Raw genomic sequence first — 24156 nt, forward strand, 5'->3', positions numbered from 1 at the left:
CTCCCCGGAATCAATAAGACAACCAATCACCAGGAAATCAGCAAAAGAAATGTACAGATATTCCACAAAAGGGCCAGCTCCAATGATCCTAAACACAGAGTCCTTAGATATATGATAAGATGTTCAACCTCACTAGTAATCAGGAAAATACAAGTTAAAAAAATATGGGAAATGATTTTAAGCAATAAGAAAGGCAAATTTCTAAGTCAGACAATGTCACAGGTAAGCTGTTTAGTAATAAGCAGCATTTATTTGCTGCTGGTGGGAATATAAATTATTTCAACTGCTTCAGAAAATAGTTTAGCTTTCCTTATAAACCTGAAAGTGTACATTTCCTACAATCCAGTGATTTCATTAGAATATATACACTTTAGAGGAATTCTTGCACCCTAAGTTAATTGTTACATGTAATTCAGGAAAATGTAAAACAGTGTTTATAGAAATTTTGATCATATTGTAAAAACTGTAGCCCAAATATCCATCAACAGTAGGAGATATATATACACACACACACATATATATATCCTATATAAATAAGTTGTGGCAAAATCTTATAATGAATAGACATAGCTAAATATAACATTATGGATTAATTAAGCAAAAACATAATTTTGAGTGAAAAATAAAGTCACTATCAAATATACCATTTGATTATATTTAGGGGCTTCCCAGGTGGTGCTAACGGTAAAGAACTCTCCTGCCAAAGCAGGAGACACAAGAGACAGGGTTTCCATTCCTGGGTTGGAAAGATCCCCTGGAGGAGGAAGTGACAACCCACTCCAGTATTCTTGCCTGGAGAATCCCATGACAAAGGAGCCTGGAGGGCTACAGTCCATGGGGTAGCAAAGAGTCGGACTCGACTAAAGTGACTTAACAGGCATGAGTGTAAGATTCAAAAGCTGGCAAACGAAACAGTGTTCTACTTAGGGTTACCTATATAGGTATAAGGGCTTCCCCGATGGCGCAGTGGGTAAAGGATCTTCCTGCAAAGCAGGAGACATAGGAGACGTGGATTCCATTCCTGGGTAGGGAAGATCCCTTGCAGAAGGAAATGGCATCCCACTCCAGTATTCTTGCCTGGAAATCCCATGGACAGAAGAGCCTGGCAGGCTCCAGTCCATGGGGTTGCAAAGAGTTGGACACGACTGAGTAAGAACATACATAGGTATAAAATCCCCAAAGAAAGGAGGGGAAAGGTTAATGTACAATTCAAGATATTGTTGAAGTCTCAGTAACAGAGCTACAATCAATGAATGGCATCTAAGAGGCTCTGAAGAACAGTAATGCTCTACCTCTTCACTTGTTTACTTGCTGCCCTTTAACATGTCCATGTTCATCTGCATTCACTCTTTCTGTGCATACTATATTAAAAAAAATTTTTTTTAATTGCGGGTTCCAAGGCTACTAAACCAGGTATTTCAATTCAATAGGTTAGGATGAGGATGGCCCCAAGATAAGTAAATATCTGTAAAGTTCTCATGGTGGTTCTGATAAAAGTAATCTGAAGAGCACACTTCAAGTAGATATTATTTCTGTGGGTTTGAACTCTCCGGTATTTGCAACTTGACATTATCAAAAGAGCTACAACATGATTAAAGGAGGCAACTTATAATAAATAAACACACAACTCTTTCAATTCCAGAAATCATCGCTTTACTATACAAAAAACCCTAAACATTTACAAAAGAAAATCAAAAGAGGTTGAATTTTTAAACCACTTGGGAAAATTACACAAGAGTCTGATGAACAAACAACATCAAAAAACGTCTCCGTACCGTGTCAGTACCACCCAGAGAAATCCAGTTAACCATTATCCTATAGGTTGAAGTGTTTAGTACCTGAAAGTCAACCCAGTGCCCTCTTGGTTTATCGTTTGCCTATGAGAATATAAAACCCTGGCATCTTTACACAACATGAAATTGTTGCCCATGAACTTTATAGGAATAAAACTTTGTTAAAAGAAATAAAATATTAAAAAGATGACACAGCTCAGCTGCCAGTTGATATTAAGATGCATTAAGTTACAACAGTCAGTTCAAGCAACATTTTAATAATTTTAGATATAGTGACTCTAGTGTGCTGATATTCCAAGCAACCTTGCTACAGCATAGTTTTACATATATACAAATCATGTTATTGTATATACACATCAAGAAATTACTCCAGTCATCTCAGTGGTAGTGCCTAGTTTTTAAGCAGAAATTTTCCTTTGGCTTCTTGTTCACAGTAAGGCCATAGGCAGCCATTTCTTTCCAAGCGTTCACTGAATTCAAGATTCAGTTTCTGTTTTCCTCATGGAATGATGAGCAGTATCGAGGATCTGAACTGATAGTGTCTTTGGTAGAAGCTTTCAAGCATTAGCTACACTTTTGTTCTCTGTGCTTCTACAAGGCTGTATGACCCTGTCATGTTGGCTTTTCTAGCAAAGTAAATAATCATTCCAATGGCAGTTAATATTAAGGCGGATGCACAATAGAGCACGAGAAATTCAGGAGAAAAATAGTCCTTGTTACTTTCTCTTCCTGGAAAATAACAAAATGGATGCAATTAATGTCTGGTATAAAAAGAAATTTTTTAATAATAACGGTCACAAGTTTTATTTTAATAGTACCACTAGTTCTCTGAAGAAAAGTGAATTAAATCAGTGATAAGAACCAACAGGACTCCAATGCACATTTCTCTGAATTAATCAGATAATCAGTTAGCAGTTGCTATGGTCATAATGAGTCTAAAGATGACAGCTGCTGACTTTCACAAACTTGGATTCACATAGATGCAGGTCCAATAACAGGATGGAAGGAAGGGTGCAACTTTTTAGGGCTCATTTAGAAGAGTAAGAATGGGACAAGAGTGTTTGCTTTGGGAAATAAAAGTATGTACTAAAGAACTAGGACTCTGATTATTAATGAATTAAAATAACTAACCAATTCTCCAAGAAAGGTCTTGAAATACCTACAGTGCAACCATTATAGTCAAACATCATGTACAAGATAATAAGAGAAAGAATTCTTGCTGATGGTTTTCTTAGAAATATATAGAAAATTTTATATCTTGTATCTCTGAAGTAGGGCATCTCAATATACATTATTCTTCTTCAGCATTTATATCATTTCTTGACAATATGAAGTTCTCTGGATAGCTTTATATTTTTGCTTAAGTGTTACTTCCTCAAAGAGGCATTCTCTGACCTGCATTACCACCAGCCTAAATTAGGAATCTTAACATACAGGAGGAGAAGGGGGCAATAGAGTACGAGATGGTTGGATGGCATCACCAGCTCAATGGACATGAGTTTGAGCAGGCTCCAGGAGCTGGTGAAGACATGGAAGCCTGGCGTGCTGCAGACCATGGGGTCGCAAAGAGTCAGACACAAGTAAGTGACTGGACAACAACAATGCATTTTTTCCCCCGTATGCTTTTATAACCCACTACATTTTCCCTCCATAGCCCTCATCACAGCTTATATTTAAACATTTGTGTGTTTGATTATCTATTAATTTTTGCTCCCTCCTTCAGACTGAATTACATAAGGGCATGTATCTAGTTTCTTTTGATCCACCACTCAATAACTAGTAACTGGCTCACTGCTTGGAGTAACTTGCACCCAATAAATATCTTTTTTTCCCCCAATAAATATCTTTTGAATAGCAATGTATATTGTTTTCTTTCTACATCCTGTCATTGTCATTTAGTTATAAATTGAGTTCATAAAGTAATAGTGTCACAAAACTTTTAAATTAGTACTCTTTCTACTACACTAAAAATCATCTGACAGTTACAATAGTACTTAACATTTTAACCTTATAAGCACATCTGAAGAAGACAGCATGGTATTTACTGGCGATTCATCTCTATTTATATTTATGTTTTCACAGCACAGTATGGCCTCATAAATAGTAAGTTTCTTCAAGAGGCTTCTATATTGTTTCTGTTCTAGAAGAAATGAATGATTTGACATTGATAATCACTGCTTTATTTCTAGAGGTTTCTAACCACCAGATGTCAACCAAGAAGAAAAGAATCACTGGGGTCAGATAAAAGGAAGCTGACTTTTGAATCACTGACGTTAAAAAAAACTTCATCATAAACATAATGATAATTACCCTATTTTTCTACTTTTCCTTACTAGAGTAGAACTAAGAGTATGAGAGTAATATTTTAATGATGTATTCATTATCATAATTATGCTTAGGCATCAGTATTGATGACATGGTAGGCAATGGTATTTCTGATCCAATTGTTTTCAATTTAATAAGTATTATACTGTCTTTTGCCTTTGGTTTTTCCCCTAGGCATCTGCAGTAAAGTACATTTTTGCTGCTGAGTTTGTTACCAGGGCAACCTTCAAATATAGTTTTCTATTAACTGTATCAATACTAAAAATTCTAAAGACTCCCAAACATTTCTATCATTGAAATACATTCGAGCAAATGTATTTCTAAAGCAAAACAAACCAAAATTAGTTTAAAATCTCAGCTAAATGCAAAGGATGACTAGTTCAAAATTCCCAGGAAAACGTCAAATTTTTGTTTCCATTCATTTGTAGTTAGTTGAAACCATATTTAGTTTGGGGGTTCTAGCTGAGTGCCCGGGAGAAGGCAATGGCACCCCACTCCAGTACTCTTGCCTGGAAAATCCCATGGATGAAGGAGCCTGGTAGGCTGCAGTCCATGGCGTCGCTAGGAGTTGGACACGACTGAGCGACTTCACTTTCACTTTTCACTTTCATGCATTGGAGAAGGAAATGGCAACCCACTCCAGTGTTCTTGCCTGGAGAATCCCAGGGACGGCGGAGCCTGGTGGGCTGCCGTCTATGTGGTCGCACAGAGTCGGACACGACTGAAGCGACTTAGCAGTAGTAGCAGCTGAGTGCCCACGATGTGCTTTAATTGTTCATTTAAGTAATGAGTGAAAAATAGCAAATATGTAAAGTTATCAACTTAATAAAGCAATTAGAAAAGACAACAATGTATGAGAAAGTTAAAAAGAAGAGAAGAAGCTTTGATATGTCTTTAAAAGAGAATCATTGACTACAAAAAGAATTATAAAAATGTTAGGAACCCAAGTCCCTGGAACTAGGCTTAATTAAAGGTAGTCTGGAGACATCAAGGATTAAATAGGAATAGATGAATTTCAACCTACTCATAACTGAGATCTCAATCATCCAGAAATCTGGACGCATTGATTATATATACCCCTGTGTCATTTTGAGTGACATGATCCAAGGGATATTGTTGTGTTTCGAGGAGGTATTGTGAAGAAAACATGGTAAAGCTTATAATCTTGAGAGATTTGATGAGATGAGTAAAATTTGAACCCATTTTCTGACCCAGGTTTAAATTCTCTTTACATTGATACTTGTTGTCTCTGGGAGTCCAGTGCCAAAGGCTCTTAAGAGTTGTATTTGTTTACAATCACGTTTGTTTCAAGTTTGGCTTCCAGTACACAGTGGGAGCTGCTTACCACTCAAGGCGTGGAAGACTGAGCAATAAACGCTGACACTTTCTACTTCCACTAATAAGATCAACAGATTCTACTGTGAGTTCACAGATGGATTGAAATTAAGCTGGCCCCTGAAATTCCTGTGCTGGGGCCGTTGCCCCCTCCCTCCCTTTCTCCATCAGAATACAGCAGGATGGACAAGGAGCTTAGATATTCTAAGGAAATAATTTTGTAGTCTAGAGACGCCTTTACATTGTTCAGCATTAAGATCATCATTCTCAAATCCAGAAAAGAGTCAATCTGGAAAATATGCAGTCACTTCTTGTTCAGAGAGTGATACTGTCTTCCGGTAGGAAGGAAATGGGTCTAGATAAACCTTTCTTTTTCCATGTGCCAATTCTACTTCTTTAGTTTCCCTATAACTCCCAAAGAAAGGTTTTGAAAATACATTTAAACACGCAAGATATGCAGGACCTCAGAGACCAATGATAAATTGTCAGTGTTTCAAATAGCAAATGGGAATTCTACACTGATGTATGATAAATGTCAGCATCCTGGCTAAACTCCTTGGGACACAACACCTGTACACGATTATTTTAGGAAACACTAAGAAATAACCATAATTGACATGGAATTCAGTTTCATTTTGCCAACTCATTCATCTAACCCTTGAAATTCTTTACAATCCACCAAGCTTCAGACCTGTTATAAAAATAACAAGAAACAAAAAAACCCAAACTAACCTTTAACATCAAGTGTTAGGCTTCTTAGCTGTGAGCCAACTTCATTTTTAGATTCACATTGGTATACTCCCGCATCCTCTAACTGAGCCCTGTGGATGGTATATGCACCACCTGTAGACTTTAGCACTATGTAGCCAGTCTCTGCTTTTTTCTTCAGAATTATCAAAGTTGGGGGAACATTCCCACATATACAGGAGATAATGACAGTGTCTCCTTCTTTGACCCTCTCAGAGGGAAAAGCTGTAAGTTGTATATCTTTTGGAGCAACTGTGGAAAGAATTTAAAGATACCTCTGATTGAATGAAATAGAAACAAATTCCATATTAATTTAATGACAGTAACAATAGCTGTCAAGGTAGTATTTGTGCTTACTGTTTGCATTAAATATTTAGAGGGACAATTAAAGAAGTCAAACATTTACTGGATTCTTATAAATGATCATATTTTTAATAAAAGAAGACATCTCATGCTTCTCTCATGTCGCTTATACAAGGGTGCCAAACCCTCAGGCCATGGACTGGGACCAATCTGTGGCTTATTAGGAACCCAGTCACAAGCAGGAAGTGAGCAGCAGACAAGTGGCGCTTCATCCATATTTATACTCCCGCCCCATGGCTAGCATTACCACCTGAGCTCCACCTCCTGTCAGATCAGTGGCAACATGAGAGTCTCATAGAAGAATGAACCCTTCTGCACTTGAATCACGCTGAAATGAGCCCCCTCCCCAACCCATGGAAAAACTGTCTTCCACAAAACCAGTCCCTGGTGCCAAAAAGTCTGGGGACTGCAGCCTTAATGTAATTCTTACCCAACCTTAGCCAACGAATGGGTGTTTAAAAACAGTTGGAGATTTCAAATGTGGAAAATAACATTTTTTTTTGGTCACTAAGTTATGCAACTATTTCTTAAAATATAAAAGGCTTCTGAGTTTTGAGCTAGATCATTCCAGATCAAGAAATTAAGCTGTGCAGAGATGACTCTTATAATCCTTAACACACCAGTTGTTATCTTGGGCTTAGCATCTGACATAAAACATCTCTGTTAATATGTAACCTGTGGAGGGAGGTACCACATCACCATTGTATAAGTGAGGTTCCCATTAAGATTATTTGCTTTGTGACTTGATACTCTTTCCTCAACCAAATCTACATCCTAAGAGCTTTCTTTATGGTAGTGCATTGTTTTTCCAAGTTTCTTCCTTTCCTTTAAAATACAAATAATTATTGTAACAAGGTAACAAGACAGTCACTAACACCTTAGTGGAAATAATACCAAGGGATAAGAGAGGAACTGACAGCCCTAGTGAAGAAGAGGACCTCGAACCCCAAAAGGGAAGATATGAGGGAAATCCAAACTGACCACTTCATGACTTTGCCCAAAACTGCCTAGAGCTTCAACCTGTCAACTAGATATTATTTTGTTCTCAGTTTTGCCTCTCCATCCTGCAAAGAATAGGTCTGGATCTCCTAACTTAATCCATCCTAGTGATTCTGTGCCATTAAATTTATGAATCAGAGTGAAAGGTCAGTGCTGCTCAATCTCTGAATTTATAAAAGATTTAAGTGCCTTCTTAGGCTTCTAAGCAAATCCTAGCAGTCATCTTATGAGATTACCATGAGGAATTTAACCCAGTTAGATAAGGTGATTTTGTATGCTAGGTGCTAAGTCACTTCAGTCATGTCTGACTCTTTGCAACCCTATGGAGCATAGCTCGCCTGGCTCTCCTGTCCATGGGATTCTCCAGACAAGAATACTGGAGTGGGTTGCCATGCCCTCCTCCAGGGAATCTTCCTGATCCAGGGATCGAACCCACCTCTTACATCTAACTCGCATTGACAGGCAGATTCTTTAACACTAGTGCCACCTGGGCCCTAAGTAATTCCAAAATATGTTTGTACATCTTCCTATCCTTTTTTCAACACCATAGTCAGTGCCTCATAAGTGTAACTGGAACTATTGGCACAGTTCCTAGAGCTAGCCTTCCACTTGAGGTTGAAAGAATTTTAAGAAAAAGATGGTAATAATAACCCTGTGTACAAGACAGCAAAAGAGACACTGATGTGTAGATCAGTCTTATGAACTCTGTGGGAGAGGCAGAGGGTGGGGAGATTTGGGAGAATAGCATTGAAACATGTATAATATCATGTATGAAACGAGTCGCCAGTCCAGGTTCGATGCACGATACTGGATGCTTGGGGCTGGTGCACTGGGACGACCCAGAGGGAGGGTATGGGGAGGGAGGAGGGAGGAGGGTTCAGGATGGGGAACACAGGTATACCTGTGGCAGATTCATTTCGATATTTGGCAAAACTAATACAATATTGTAAAGTTTAAAAATAAAAAAAAAAAAAAAGATAAGTGACTTGGAATGGTTCATGAAGAAGTACTATTCCAGATTTCCACGCAGAGCTCTTCAAAACGTTCAGTGCATTTTGTTTTAGAAAATTTGTTTTAAAAGGCGTTTACTCAAAACCAGTAACACAACCAAAATAAGACTAGCACTAATAACTCATTTAATCACTTTAGCTCACCTTGGATAATTAAGTTGACTTCTTTTCTGCTTATTCCAGCCTGGTTAATGCCTTCACAGACATAAATGCCAGAATCTTCCATTTTTGTAGACATGAAGCTGAGAGTTGCATTCTCAGAAATAGGCTGTAGATCCCCATTACTTAGCTGCCTGCTCCACAAGATTTTGGGAGCTGGAAGGCCATTGCTAGAGCATGTCATATTCACAGAACTACCTTCCTCCAGGATGGAGGAGGGACTGACCAAGATGGTTGTATCCCTGGGAGCAACTGAAAAGGTAAAAGACACTTGTTAGCTGGGCTGTTTATACCCCAAGTTCCAAAGAGTTTTTATCAGTGTTGCAAAATTGGCTATGTATTTGTGGATTAGAACAGTTTATAAACCCTGATAACTTTACCAAAGGAGTTTTCTGCCCTCATTTACTTTAGCAGATACAAAATGATTGTTTTTGTTGTTTAGTCCCTAAGTCATGTCTGATTCTTTGTGACCCCATGAACTGTAGCTTGCCAGGCTTCTCTGTTTATGGGATTTCCCAAGCAAGAACACTGACGTGGGTTGCCATTTCCTCCCCTGAGGATCTTCCCAACCCAAGGATTGAATCCAGTCTCCTGCATTAGCAGACAGATTCTTTACCACTCACCCACCATGGAAGCCCTATACAGAATGATCCAGAGTAGAATATGAACATATCATGGATATTTTCTAATGGAAATAAATTCTATAGAAACATTCTTGTTGTCAAAAATGGATGGTCAATGATAGTGTGTATTGACATTTATAGTACATTAAACATGAACATGAACTATGTAAATCGCCTATGAAAAGGTGGACTCTATTTGTCCACCTCTTGAATCTAGGCTGTCCTTGTGACTAACTTTGACCAATGTACCCTGGAAGAAGCAACTCTGTAGGACTTTCAAGCCTAGGCCCAAGAAGCCACCTTCATTTTCACTCTCTTGAAGCCCTGCACTCTGGTGACTAAATCTATGCTACCTCTCTTCATATGAAGAAAGGAAGGTCCAGGAACTCCCAGAGAAGGCTCAGGCTTGTAGTGAGGCTACCTGAGACCATCCCCCACTGAACTTCCAACAGACTGAAAATGAATATGTGAGTTCATCTGATATCATATTGAATAAACTGCTCATCTGACCTCTTCCCAAACTGCCAGCTTAGAATCACAAGCAAATAAACAGTTGTTTTAAGTTTGAGGGTTTTTTTTTTAATATAAAATCATTATTTTGTAGTTTCTTTTCAATTATTTCATTTCACAATGTTTTTAACTAACTATGAACTTCATGTTAACTATTACCTGGCAAACATGATAAAAAAAAAAATTCACATTAAATTGTGAATGCATCACACATGTACTTACCATTAACATAAAGTATCTGTGTACTCTGCCTTTGTTTGGGTTCAAATTCCATTTCATCAATAGGTAACTGAGCCAGACAAACAAGAACATTTCCAGTATCTTCAACGGTGGGGATGAAGGTCATCTCTAAACTCTTGGTCTCTAGGGCTTTCTTACTTACATCTTCCAAAAAGATTTTATTCATCATAATACTCTCCCCTTTAAACAATTCAATCTCCAGCCGGTCAGAAGGATACACATTAGGAACCTTGCAGCTTACAGTGACTGGGTTTCCATTCACTAATGGACCACTCATTTCAATTTCTGGATCGCTAGGGAAGGCTGCAAATATCAAGCAAAATATGAGGTTTATACGTGACACTAGAAGAAAAACAAACTAATCTTTATTAAGTGCAAAGTTTTCAAAATGAAGGTTTTAATTCACCTGGGATAAAATGATTACTAATAGATGCATCACACCATTAAATATAAATATTTATGATATCAAATATAAATACTGCTGGAAACAAAAAATACCTAGCACATCAAATCATTGAGAAATAAATATACTTCTTACTCTTCTCTCCTTAGTAATACAGTCTTGCTGACAGCTAAGGACTAGTCTTTTCAAAGGACATATCAGCTTCCACCATCTTACTTAGTATACATATATTTTAAACATTTTAAATATTTTCCATGATGTATTGGACGTTTATTATGTGCTAGTCCCTTAATATTCATTATCTCAGTCTTCAAAACAGCGTAAGCTAATGGGTATTAACTTATTTTAAAGCTAGAAAAACACACAGAGAATGCATTTGATAGCTAGGGAGACATTAAACTTATAAAGGCTAAGAGTCTGCCATTTGACATCATACCTAGTAAGTCACCCAGCTGAGATCAGAATTTCTATTTCCTTGAGCTCAGAGCCCAGGCTTGGGTTCACAGAGCCGTGCAGTTTAGACATTTTTATTTTGAATGGCCAGGTTTAGGCAGAAAGTTTTAAAATGTTTCTTGAATAACACTTGTAGTTCAGAAAAAAATATAAGAGATTCAGATTCTAAGTAATATTTATAACATCTCAATACAAATCAACAAAAGTGAGATGAGAACAGTTATCAAAAGCAATGCTAAAATTTTTTTCTCCTGAAGCAAAATGTTGTCAAGTGACAGATTCTCTAATGTTTCCATGTGACCATAAGGCTTCACTGCTGGTTCTCATTGCTGTTGGGAGTGTGCCTGCATCAGCAGCTCCTGGACTCTTGGTAATAAGATAAAGCCATAAATTAACCTGTCTTTTGAGAGATTCAAATCCCTTTACAGACATACTCTAACTCATTTTGAGCAAAATCCTGAGGGGTAACACAAGTTTGGGCAGGATTTCTGGAGGAAAATATCCACAATTGTTCTCTTGGATTCTTCTGAATAAAAAAAAAAAAAAAAGGCAGAATGTGTGTGCTGTGCTTAGTTGCTCAGTCATGTCTGACACTAAGTAACCCCATGGGCTATGTAGACCCCCAAGCTCCTCTGTTCATGGAATTCTCCAGACTGGAATACTGCAGTGTGTTGCCATTTCCTCTTGCAAATGATCTTCCTGACCCAGGGATCGAACTCGCATTTCCTGCATTGCAGGTAGATTCTTTACCATCTGAGCCACCAGGGAACTTTCTGATCACTTTGTGTATCTTGTCCTCATTCATTATAAACTGAGGAATTCCAGCAATGTCAATTCATAGAGATTTTAAGCTCTACGATTTTGTTAAGGTGACAGGAATAGCAAGAAGTGTAGTATACATATGTGGTATAAATCAATACTCAAATCCAGTGCAATCCTCTGCTTCTTTTTTCACCTGAGCTGCTGTGCTGACCATCCCCGGTGATCATTCTAACTCCCAGGTTTTCTCCTGCTCCCCATTGCCTCAGGTCTCCATCCTGCCAATCAGCTTTCAAATGTGCCTTCAAAACAGTAGGTTTGGGCCTCACCCTCCAATTCAAATAATTCATCATCCCACCCCATTATGTGAATAGGCACTGTTTTTACTCTTTACAGACAACCATCTCTGTACACACCATGTATAACCAGAGTAGGGTGGGTAGCAGGGGACACGCAGTATGTTCAAGTCCATGATGAGAGAGTATAGACAAGACACAAACTAAGGATCAGGGATGCTGGATTCATATGCAATATACACATCAAAGTTGCATCAAAAACCTTGGTTTGGAGATTTGAGAACCATTCCCAATGTTAAATTCCCTTCCTAAACACAAAGGTCTTGTTGTGTATCACAGATTTGCATTCCGCTTCTTCCAATGGAACCGGGAACAACAACAACAACAAAAATAGTAAACAGTTTTGAAATCTACTTACAGTAGAGCTCCACCTGGATTCCCTTTTCCAGTTTCTTTTGCCCACATATCACAGTGCACAGGTAAAAATGTTCGTTCTCAAAACTCACAGGGCTCAGTGTCAACGTGGACTTGGAGCCCTCCCTCCTCACCTTCCCATTCAGAGGGCTGTCTATCTGGGTTCTCCAAGAGAAAGATGGGGACTCGCAGTCCCTGACATCACAGGTCAACACGACTGAGTCGCCAACCTGAGCAGCAATCTGGGGTCCAGGAGAGATCTCAACAGTAAACATTTTCTCTGGTGGGAAGAAAAGAACAAGACAAAAATAAAATTCTTTCACCGAAGTTCAATATACAGTCTTTTTTCCCTTCTTTTTATCTAACATCTGTGCCAAGAATATACTATTCCTTTCCACATTGGGACTATCAGGAAGGGAACCACATCTTTTAAGAACAAACATACAGGATGCTGTGATTCATTCATTCAACAGAATGAACAGGGATAAAAATGTGTCAAGACAGAGATTGGCACCTTTTCATAACAAAAATTCATTCTCCACTCAATGTGTTTATCATATTCTTATAACTGTGGGACAATAGCTCAAAAATATAAGGTTCCAGTGTGTCAAGCACTGCTTAAACCATTTCACATATATGAAAATTATCTCATTTAATCCACACAACTTCAGGATCTGGTATCCTTGCTTCTTCTCCTTGACTCTCAGTGTCTCATTCTACTTTTCCTTATTTTCCTTCCCTTCCTCCTTTTCCTTCTCCTCCCCTTTCTTCTTGAGGAACAATAACACCACCCAACCTGCAAGTGGCAAAATTAGGACTTGAAGCCAGGTGAGTCTGATTTAAAATCCCAGCTTCTCACTTAAACAACTAAATCAAAATATCCTCAAGTGGAGATAAAACCAAATCTAAGGAAAGTACTGAAAAAAAGCTATATAAATATGGCTTCTGACTAGAAACATTACCTGTAACAGACCAGTATTTAGAGCTTCTGTATCAACAGAATATAGTTGTAACATGAAAGTCACACAGAATCACACTGAAAACACATACTGAAATCCCATTATCAGTATGAAATCAGTATGATTTCAGAATCACACTGAAAAGTCAAAATCTAAGCATTAAAGTGGTATGCAAGCCACCTCTTAAATTTGCTTAATACAACATAAAAATACTTTACAATTATTTCAATGGCTGAAATGCCAGGGCAAACTCCTAAGTCTGAAATATCTAGCAAAGTTCTTTGACTGCCAATGCAATCCCCGCGGAGCACCCCAGCTGCTTTAGGATGACTACTGTCTAGGGAGAAAAATAATTTTAAATCTTGACTCTATTCCCCTAGCAAAAGTGGGAGTGGTTGGGCACCTCTTAAAGTGACAGAGACTCCACAGAAAACTCACTAAAACTTGCCCTTGTAAATAGCCGGCTAGAGATAGAAAAAAGAAATCACAGCATATACATAATCCAAAGGCACTACATTTTGAAGGGTTCTCATCCATGCCAGAAGATTTTTTTCAGTTTGATTTGTCTAACATGGTCATTATGGTATCTTCCAAAGAATGCTTCCCTCAAATTACCATAACAAACTGACATGCTATCAGATTTTTGAAGGAGAAAGTTCATTCAGAACAATAACCAGTGTTTCTGAATTCCTTATATGCTAATGTGAGAATGGAGAACATAAAGATCTACTTCCTGCCTGTGAACAGTCTCAGATTGTATTTTACAGTGGCTGCATATGTTACCATGTAAATGCATGACTCCTGAAAGAGTAACTCTGAGATAGAAAAAAATGTTAGTCGCTCAGTTGTGTCCGACTCTTCGTGACCCCATGGACTATAGCCTTGCATGCTCCTCTGTCCATAGAATTCTCCAGGCAAGAATACTGGAGTGGGTAGCCATTCCCTTCTCCACTTCTCCAGAAGATCTTCCAGGTCTAAGATAACTGAAGTTCAATTCTCTCTTCAGCACTTAAGTTGCTAATGTCCTGTGATGCAAAATGAAAAGCCTAATCCCAGGACACGTTTCCTTTTCACATTGAAATGGGATACAGCTAATCATAGGGTAGAGTTATTCCAGATGAAAGATTAGCTTTACATGCTTTTATCAGTGTAATGTTTTTCCTGGTTTCTTGAGAAGTGCTGACCTAAAAGCCAACGGGTTCCTCTTTTGAGAGAGTTTGATTTGTATCTTTTTAGCCATGTAAGTTCAAATTTCATGTTTTCATATTTTAAAAGTATGTTTTTAATTTATGTTCACAAGTTATTCATTCAGTATCTACTGGGCACCTCTACATGGCAGGTACTTGTAAAACACACACACACACACCAGTCCCTAACTTTAAGGAGTTTCCAGTTTAATGGAAAGACACACTTACATAAGGATTGGCTCTTACTAAAAATATTTAAATTATCTATTTATACATCTGCCAATCTCTAGATTATAAATTCCTCTAAGGTAATCACTGTAACTTTTTATGTCTGTACCCCCGGGACCAAGCACAATTCTTCAATTCTTGGACAAGGCACCTTAATTAATGTATGTTAAACTGAACAACCTAGGGCCAGACATCCTGGAATGTGAAGTCCAGTGGGCCTTAGAAAGCATCACTATGAACAAAGCTAGTGGAGGTGATGGAATTCCAGTTGAGCTATTTCAAATCCTGAAAGAAGATGCTGTGAAAGTGCTGCACTCAATATGCCAGCACATTTGGAAAACTCAGCAGTGGCCACAGGACTGGAAAAGGTCAGTTTTCATTCCAATCCCAAAGAAAGGCAATGCCAAAGAATGCTCAAACTACCACACAATTGCACTCATCTCACATGCTAGTAAAGTAATGCTCAAAATTCTCCAAGCCAGGCTTCAGCAATACATGAACTGTGAACTTCCAGATGTTCAAGCTGATTTTAGAAAAGGCAGAGGAACCAGAGGTCAAATTGCCAACACCCACTGGATCATGGAAAAAGCAAGAGAGTTCCAGAAAAACATCAATTTCTGCTTTATTGACTATGCCAAAGCCTTTGACTGTGTGGATCACAATAAACTGGAAAATTCTGAAAGAGATGGGAATACCAGACCACCTGACCTGCCTCTTGAGAAACCTATAGGTAGGTCAGGAAGCAACAGTTAGAACTGGACAACAGACTGGTTCCAAATAGGAAAAGGAGTACGTCAAGGCTGTATATTGTCACCCTGCTTATTTAACTTATATGCAGAGTACATCATGAGAAACGCTGGACTGGAAGAAGCACAAGGTGGAATCAAGATTGCCAGGAGAAATATCAATAACCTCAGATATGCAGATGGTACCACCCTTATGGCAGAAAGTGAAGAGGAACTCAAAAGCCTCTTGATGAAAATAAAAGAGGAGAGTGAAAAAGTTGGCTTATAGCTCAACATTCAGGAAACTAAGATCATGGCATCTGGTCCCACCACTTCATGGGAAATAGATGGGGAAACAGTGGAAACAGCATCAGACTTTATTTTTGGGGGCTCCAAAATCACTGCAGATGGTGATTTCAGCCATGAAATTAAAAGACGTTTGCTTCTTGGAAGGAAAGTTATGATCAACCTAGATAGCATATTCAAAAGCAGAGACATTACTTTGCCAACAAAGGTCCATCTAATCCAGGCTATGGTTTTTCCTGTGGTCATGTATGGATGTGAGAGTTGGACTGTGAAGAAAGCTGAGCACCGAAGATGCTTTTGAACTGTGGTGTTGGAGAAGACTCTTGAGAGTCCCTTGGACTGCAAGGAGATCCAACCAGTCCATTCTGAAGGAGATCAGCCCTGGGATTTCTTTGGAAGGAATGATGCTAAAGCTGAAACTCCAGTACTTTGGCCACCTCATGGGAAGAGTTGACTCATTGGAAAAGCCTCTGATGCTGCGGGGGATTGGAGGCAGGAGGAGAAGGGGACGACAGAGGATGAGATGGCTGGATGGCATCATCGACTGAATGGACATGAGTTTGGGTGAACTCCGGGAGTTGGTGATGGACAGGGAGGCCTGGCGTGCTGCAGTTCATGGGGTCGCAAAGAGTCAGACACAATTGAGCGGCTGAACTGAACTGAAGTGAACTGAAGCTGAACAAAAGCACACACAAGTTCATAAGAAGTATTGAATGTACATGAAGGGATAAAAAACTAGCTGTGCCTAACACAAACTGGAATTGGGAGGCTGACATGAGCTTGATCTTGAAGGATGGATAAAACTTTGCCAGGTAAGGAAAGAAAGGACATTTGAAGCAGAAGTTATAGCATAAACAGACACAGTCACCCACAAAGATGCAAAGGTCATTTCTGACCAGATTCTGAAGAGTTCTATGCAACTATTTTAAGAAATGTGAGTTTTAATTTATATGCAATTAGGGTCAAATTGAAGTCATATAAAACATGCAGTCTTCTTGTTCAAGTAGATAACTCTGATAGGAGAAGGCAATGGCAACCCACTCCAAGTACTCTTGCCTGGAAACTCCCATGGATGCAGGAGCCTGGTGGGCTCCAGTCCATGGATTCGATAAGAGTCGGACACGACTGAGCGACTTCACTTTCACTTTTGACTTTCATGCATTGGAGAAGGAAATGGCAACCCACTCCAGTGTTCTTGCCTGGAGAATCCCAGGGATGGGGAGCCTATGAGGTCACACAGAGTCGGACACAACTGAAGCAACTTAACAGCAGCAGCAACAGCAGTACAAGGCATTATGTTGGGGGACAGAATGGTAGTAGGAGAACCATTTAAAAACAATTAGCCATAGTTAAAAAATCATGGAGTTTGGAGGTTAAACGGGTCTATGTTAAAATCACAGTAAATGCCACGAATGAGTTATGTGATGTGGCAAATTGGAACTATTCTGAGCCTGAGCTTATTCACTTCATAAGGTTGTGGCAAAACCTAAAGCGGTAACATTTATAAAGTAGCAAGGAAACTCCTGGCAAGTATTAGATGTACAATAAATAAGAGTCATTATTAATCTCTGTGAGACACTATTCTCTCATTGCTAAAATGAATACAAAGTACTTACTCCTTAGTCATTCTTAAAGATCACAGGAAACATGTAAAGTGCCTGGAATATAGCTGATGGTCAGTAAAGGTTATTTAGGAATATCTTTCAGGAGCCCATGGTGGCTCAGACGGTAAAGCGTCTGTGTACAATGCAGGAGACCTGGGTTCCATCCCTGTGTCGGGAAGATCCGCTGGAGAAGGAAATGGCAATCCACTCCAGTACTATTGCCTGGAAAATCCCATGGACAGAGGAGCCTGGTAGGCTACAGTCAGCTCCTCTATCCATGGGGTCGCAAAGAGTCGGACACGACTGAGTGACTTTCACTTTCCTTTCAGGAGCCCAAATGAGAGATGATGAAGTAAAGCTATGGCAAGAGGTTTGAAGAATAGAGGTCAGATTCTAAGAGGGATCATTTTGAAGTAGAACCAACAGGTTTTGATGATATGGAATAGGAACACGAACTTCAGAGTAAACAGCATATATCCATAATACATAGCTCAAATATTGGAAGTGACAAGGGAAGAGGACTAGACATGGGAAACTGAGAATACTAATATACAAGGGGCAGAAGGAAGAGAGAAAGCCAAGGGCTGAGGCAATGAAAGAATGATGAGAAATGAAAAGGAACCAACACAGCAGAACCGAGGAAGCTCTGGCAGAAAAGGTTTCATCCAAAAAGCATGAGCAAGGTGAGTATATAATTGTGCTACAGTACAGAACAGACAAATGGATCATCATAAAACATAATGAGGGTTTCCCCGGTGGCTCAGACGGTAAAGAGTCTGCCTGCAGTGTGGGAGACCCGGTTCAATTCCTGGGTTGGGAAAATCCCCTGGAAAAGGAAAGGGCAACCCATTCCAGTATCCTTGTCAGGAAAACTCCACGGATGGAGGGGCCTGGCAGGCCACAGTCCATAGAGTCACAAAGAGTTGGACATGACTGAGCGACTTCACGCACTCTCTCAAAACATAATGAAGTATTTCTGGCACTGAAGCTATTTCACTATTGCTTAAATCTGAATGACAGCACCTTTTTCAATTGTTGCTTACCTTGAACAGTTAATTTCACCTCTTTTCTGTCTTTCCCAACAGGGTTATTTCCTTCACACACATAAATCCCAGAATCTTCTGCCCTCATAGAAATTAAAGTGAGAGTTGCATTCTCAGAAAGGAGCTGTAGGTTCCCATTGTCTAATTTCTTGCTCCAGAGAATCCGTGGAGCTGGTAGACCTGCACTGGTACACGTCATCGTCACGGAGTCGCCTTCCTGCAGCCTTGTGGAGGGATTCACGGATATAGCTGTGTCTTTGGGGGAGACTGAGAAGGCAGGGCACAGTATTAGTCATTGCTAAGCAGCATAATGGTCCCACAGGGCGACTGTAAATACTCTCATGGACTGTATTTACAGCTTTCTCAATCTGACAAACTTACTCTGCCAAACTAGTATAAGAATTGCTGAGTCATGAAAATTAGTCAATCCAGTTTCTGACTGATTTGATGGAGTTACTTTTTTTGATGGTTGGTGTTTTCAGATGGCCATAGACACTCAGAAATTAAGAAAAACCCTTAGAATTATGTGATTCAATCTCCCAGGTAAGGTACAAATTCCAGCTCAGCTTCCTCGCCAAATGTTCACGCAAGACAGCTTCAGTACTTCTGGGGCACAAGGCAGTCCACGGCCTTATAGGAAATATTGTCCATGTGATTTTTGGACAGCTCTGATTGTTAGAACGTTTTCCCTCTATTGAGCTGAAATCTTTCTCTTTGTAACTAACTTCTATACACCGGTCATAGTTCAGTCCTCTATTGCTAAAGAATAATCCAAATTTCACTTCTACATGACAGCCATTCAGATACTTAATTATAGCTCTCATTTCCAAGTTTTATGTTCCTAGGAAAAATATCTCCTATTTCTGACTATTCTTCTCAAAGCATTGATAAAATCCTTTCCATCGCATTCTGTCTCAGCTGAACATGTTGTAGAAGGCAATGCTCCTTTTAACTATGGTGTCTAGAGAAGACCAGGGCATTTTAGTCTAGGAAGAGCACAGTGAGTCACTCCTACACGACTTTGGGATGACAAGACTGCCTCAAATCCCCCAGCCATCTCCGAGAGAATGGAGACAATCAAATCTCATCTCCTCTCTCCCACCCCATGCACACGTGTCCAGGTGTGCACACACATATACACTCACACACAGACTAAATACTGCTTATAAAACTTCTATACTTTGATATCTCAATGCATGATATAAGAGTTTACAAAACATAATTTAAAAAATTTTATCACTTGAGCCTATTATTTCTCACTACCCAATCAGGTGGTGGTGATTTAATCAAGTAGGGTCCGACTCTTGTGATCCCATGGGCTATAGCCCACTAGTCTCCTCAGTCCATGGGATTTTCCAGGCAAGAGTACTGGAGTGGGTTGCCATTCCCTTCCCCATGGGATCTTCCCAATCCAGGGATAGAACACTGGTCTCCTGCATTGCAGGAAGATTCTTTACCAACTGAGCCACCAGGGAAGCTTCCCAATCAGGTGGTATTATCATTATTCCCCTTTGATAGACTGAGAAATTAAGTGAAGCAAAATCACAATTAATGAAGCCATCCATACCTTAAGTTCAATTTTCTCAACCTTAATTCGGTGTGCTTTTTATTGCAGTTGACAAGAATTATGCTCTCAGTGAATCAAAATGGTATAAAAACTACAAACATGTTTCTTCTTGACTATAGCTGCTCAGTTTATTGCTGTGTACATCCAAGAGTATATTCCCATAGACAGACACAAGTACTTACTGTAGACTTCCAGTTCTTTTGTAGTTTTCCTTACTTTGGGTGGAGAATCATCATCATAAATGTGTAATGTAGCTTGACAAACAAGAGCTGTCCCAATATCCTCATCAGTAGGCGAGAAGGTCACGTCCAGGCTCTTTGTTTCCTGGGCCTTTTTTTCTGAAGGCTCCAGAAAGTCCTGTACTTTCATGGGATGGTTGCCTTTCAACAACTCTATCTCCAGCCTTTCAAATGGGTAAACATCAGGCACCGAACACGTGACTGTGACTGGCTTCCCGACCTCTGGGGGGCTACTCAAATGAATCTCTGGATCCTTAGAGAAAGCTGAAAAAGTCAAACGAGTACATGCATGTGGATTTTTTGTTCATATTGTGTAAAGTCCCTTACGGGAGTTGGTGATGGACAGGGAGGCCTGGCGTGCTGCGATTCACGGGGTCGCAAAGAGTCAGACGTGACTGAGCAACTGAACTGAACTGAACTGAATCTGAGTCTAATATTTTTGTGAATACAATCTTAATACAGCAGAATGAATTGTTTAAATAGCCTTTCATGGTTTGGGGTGCATTCAAAATCAGAACAATCTGTTAGAGAGTTCTTCAGTTCTTCTGATTCTTCATGTAGAAAGGGTTGCATGTTGCTAAAGTAAAAGGAGGGAGAAGAAACTTATGTTTATTGAATACTGATACGTGCCCATCCTTGTGCTATTCATTTAACATTGATGACTTTATTTGATACTCACAACAACCCTAAGAAATAGGTACCACATTTCGTAGATATGAAAGCATAGACTCAGCATATTTGCATAATTTTCCTAAGGTCACACAGCTAGTAATGGTGAAGCTGGGATTTAAACCCAAGATTTTTATTATTCCATATGACTACTGGGACTTTCATTGTGTTTATATCACAGTCTTTTATTTTGGTCAGGGTAGATATATTTCATCTTACAGATAAGGAACCTGAAGCTTAGAATATCATTGCAAAGAATAATTATTAGGTAAGACATGCTAAGAAATGAAAAGAGCAGCTCAAATAATTGGCTTTGAACAGGCATTCATCCACCAGAGACGTACACCTGGGCAATCTTGAAGTTATGGGAAGGCAGATTTGCCTCCCAAACGCCTGACTCAACATCTAACTAATATCCCACTTGAAATTTTTAATGCCAAGGAAAGCACTAGTTCAGTGAGCCATTGCTTTCTTCACAAGGCTGCTTTCCGTTGCAAACCGCCATGATGATAACATATTGGCTTGATTCAAGACTGTGAAATAAGAAGAATACAAAGGTCCCAACTCTAAAAAATACTATAATCAAATGTGGAATGGAGACAGGACTGTTAAATATAATGAAAGACAGACACTCTTGAAGAAAAAAAAAGAACAAAAGAAACTTCAGGCAAGATAACTAAAGCCAGAATGGCCTTCATTTTCATTTTTAAATCTTCAACTGTTTGGTTCCTGCAAGGAGAGGCAAAGGAAGTGGCAAAAATTTGTTATGTGAAGAAACAGTACTTTTCATTTTTCCACCAATAATTTTGTTCCTTGTATTCTGAAAGAGATGTGCCTATAATCCACATAGTTTGCTGTCAGATAATGTAAGAACTGCTACTTTCCCCTGTATTTACATAAGGGAGCCTTTCATGGACCTCAGAAAGCTTCGCAGACATAAACTCTGCATGTACAACCAGCATAATTGAAAGCAGCTGGCCAAGCACAGTTTCTTGAGAAGCATTAGCTACATAAGGGATTATTGAAGAATCAGTTAAGGTTATTGGACCAAGTTGAGCTCCACTATAGCAAAAGAAAAGCAAAATAATTAGAAAAGATAATCAAATAAGATCTTCCTAAAGAGATGACGATCAAGGATTCCGGTTTTCTGGCAGAAGCAGTAACCAGAATGCAAGTGATGTATTTCAGGTTATTTTTTCACTCCTTTTTGCTAACTTTCTTGCTGGATTGAGAATGGACTGAAATACATTTTGGTAGGCTAGTAAACACAGGCTATTCATTCACATTCACTAGGCAAATCGAGTTCATTTTCCAAATACCCTTAAAGTTAAGCTGTTGAGCATTAAGAGTTAATTGCACCGAACAAAAACAAAAGTAAAACCTTCTAAATTTATCTCTGTCGAAGTCAAATGAGTGAAAAGTTTACAGATATTTTTCTTCTGTCTAAGGGGGAAGCTTTTGTACCAAAGCCCAGTATTAAATTATATACCTCCTCCTTAAACTTTAAACTAATTTTAAGTACCAAATTGCATAAGAATAAATAGAAAATCCCTGAAGTATGGAATTCATAAGTCATTTGGACATATGGACAAGTAAACATGCAAGAAACCAATTGAATTAAACACACACACACACAAATAAAATAAAAAGAACCTTAGAGAACTTCACTTTATGGCTAAGAAAACTGAAGCCTAGAGAAGTTGAACCTCACCCGTGGTCACCATATTCGTGGCAGAGTTGGAAACAAAAGCCAAGATTTGGGTCTCTAGTCTGGTGGTAGATTCAGCTGTCTTCTGGATTTCTTGCTGCCCTATGTCCCCTAGCCAAGAATCTGGACATGAGTATTCTTTTTCTTTTTTTCTTTTAAAATTATCCTTTTAGAAAATTTATTTTAAAGCAAAATGGAGAGAAAATCAAATATCGACTGAAGTACTTACAGTAGATCTCCACTTGGATTGCTTTCTCCAGTTTCGCAGCCCCGCAAATCACTGTGCACAGGTACTGGTGTTCATCCTCGAAACTAACAGGATCCATGATCAGCGTGGATGTGGTCCCTTCATTTCTCACCTTCCCATTCAGTGGACTGTCCATCTGAGTTCTCCAAGACAATGATGGAGACTCACAGCCTGTTGCTCTACAAGTCAGTGAAACAGAGTCACCAATCTGAGCAAAAATCTTGGATTCATCTGGGAACATGTCAACTTTGATAGCTTGAGCTGTGAAGGCAAAAAGAGAAAAACAAGCTTACCACTGGTCTGTTTAGTATTCTACTCCATCTTCTCTGTTCTAGTATAACACTCAGATCTGACTGCTCTCTTTCCTAAACTGCTTCTAAGTAACGCAAGGCAGCTCAGGAGTCACTGCCAAAAGAAGTTGTTAAAATCATCTTTGCTTCTGAGAATTCTCATTTCTGACCTTGATGCCCATATATTAGTTGTTTTGTCACTTGCCAAGTTTTATCTCATTATCAAGCGTAGGAAACTAAAGAGACAGTCCTTCCTAGAAACAGAATCCAATTACTCACACAACATTTAAAAAATTCAAAAAACAACAACTTTGCTGCTCTAACTATGACAATATAATGGTACATATTAATAGCAGTAGTCAGTAGCACACTAAAAGTTAGGCTAAATTAAGTTTTTCGATTCTTTAAAAATCCAGGGCTACCCTGGTGGCTCAGATAGTAAAGAACCCACCTGAAATGCAGGAGAGTTTGATTCCTGGGTTGGGAAAAGCCCCTGGAGGAGGGCATGGCAACCCACTCCAGTATTCTTGCCTGGAGAAACTCCATGGACAGAGAAACCTGGTGGGCTACAGTCCATGGGGTTGCAAAGGGTTGGACATGAATGACGAAGTACGCACATTGCCCTTCTTTATTATCATAACAAGGTGAAGTCAAAGTCAGGGCTACAATGGAATGCTAGCATTTGGAGCAAATCAAGGAGAAGAACTTACAAACTGCAAACACCATCCAAAGTATATTTGAGACTCCAAAGATCACAAACATCTTCTTAGGCATTTACACTGCTGTTCTTATGAGAAAATAATGATTCCAAAACGCTTCTTTCTGTTCCTCTTGAAGCTTCCTGGGAAGAATCTTGAGCTCTTAAAGCCGGTGAGGGTCGGTGAGGAATGAAATAGAAAGTCGGCTCTTTATATAGGGTCTTGTTGCACAGATGCAGAAGCAGAGGAAAATCCCC

At 39.2% G+C, this 24156-nt stretch overlaps 1 protein-coding gene across 3 annotated transcripts; it reads right to left on the bottom strand.

Moving 5' to 3' along the window:
* Window positions 1-1636: 1636 nt before the first annotated feature.
* LOC109556011 (vascular cell adhesion protein 1-like) lies at window positions 1637-24156 on the bottom strand. Of its 3 annotated transcripts, XM_019956975.2 has the most exons (9): window positions 23912-24146; window positions 22894-23172; window positions 20231-20551; window positions 18482-18748; window positions 12434-12709; window positions 10087-10407; window positions 8717-8983; window positions 6186-6452; window positions 1637-2522 (listed from the first exon to the last, which is right to left on the bottom strand). In XM_019956975.2, the coding sequence occupies exons 1-9, from the start codon at window positions 23973-23975 to the stop codon at window positions 2362-2364; spliced, it is 2223 nt and encodes a 740-aa protein (XP_019812534.2). In that variant the 5' UTR covers window positions 23976-24146; the 3' UTR covers window positions 1637-2361. The 3 variants fall into 3 exon arrangements, with proteins under 3 accessions (XP_019812534.2, XP_070642127.1, XP_070642126.1); XM_070786026.1 differs by lacking the exon at window positions 18482-18748 and having other exon boundaries at window positions 23912-24156; XM_070786025.1 differs by lacking the exon at window positions 6186-6452 and having other exon boundaries at window positions 23912-24152.

Source organism: Bos indicus, chromosome 3, assembly GCF_029378745.1.
Source record: "Bos indicus isolate NIAB-ARS_2022 breed Sahiwal x Tharparkar chromosome 3, NIAB-ARS_B.indTharparkar_mat_pri_1.0, whole genome shotgun sequence".
In the NCBI taxonomy this organism is placed as follows: domain Eukaryota; kingdom Metazoa; phylum Chordata; class Mammalia; order Artiodactyla; family Bovidae; genus Bos; species Bos indicus.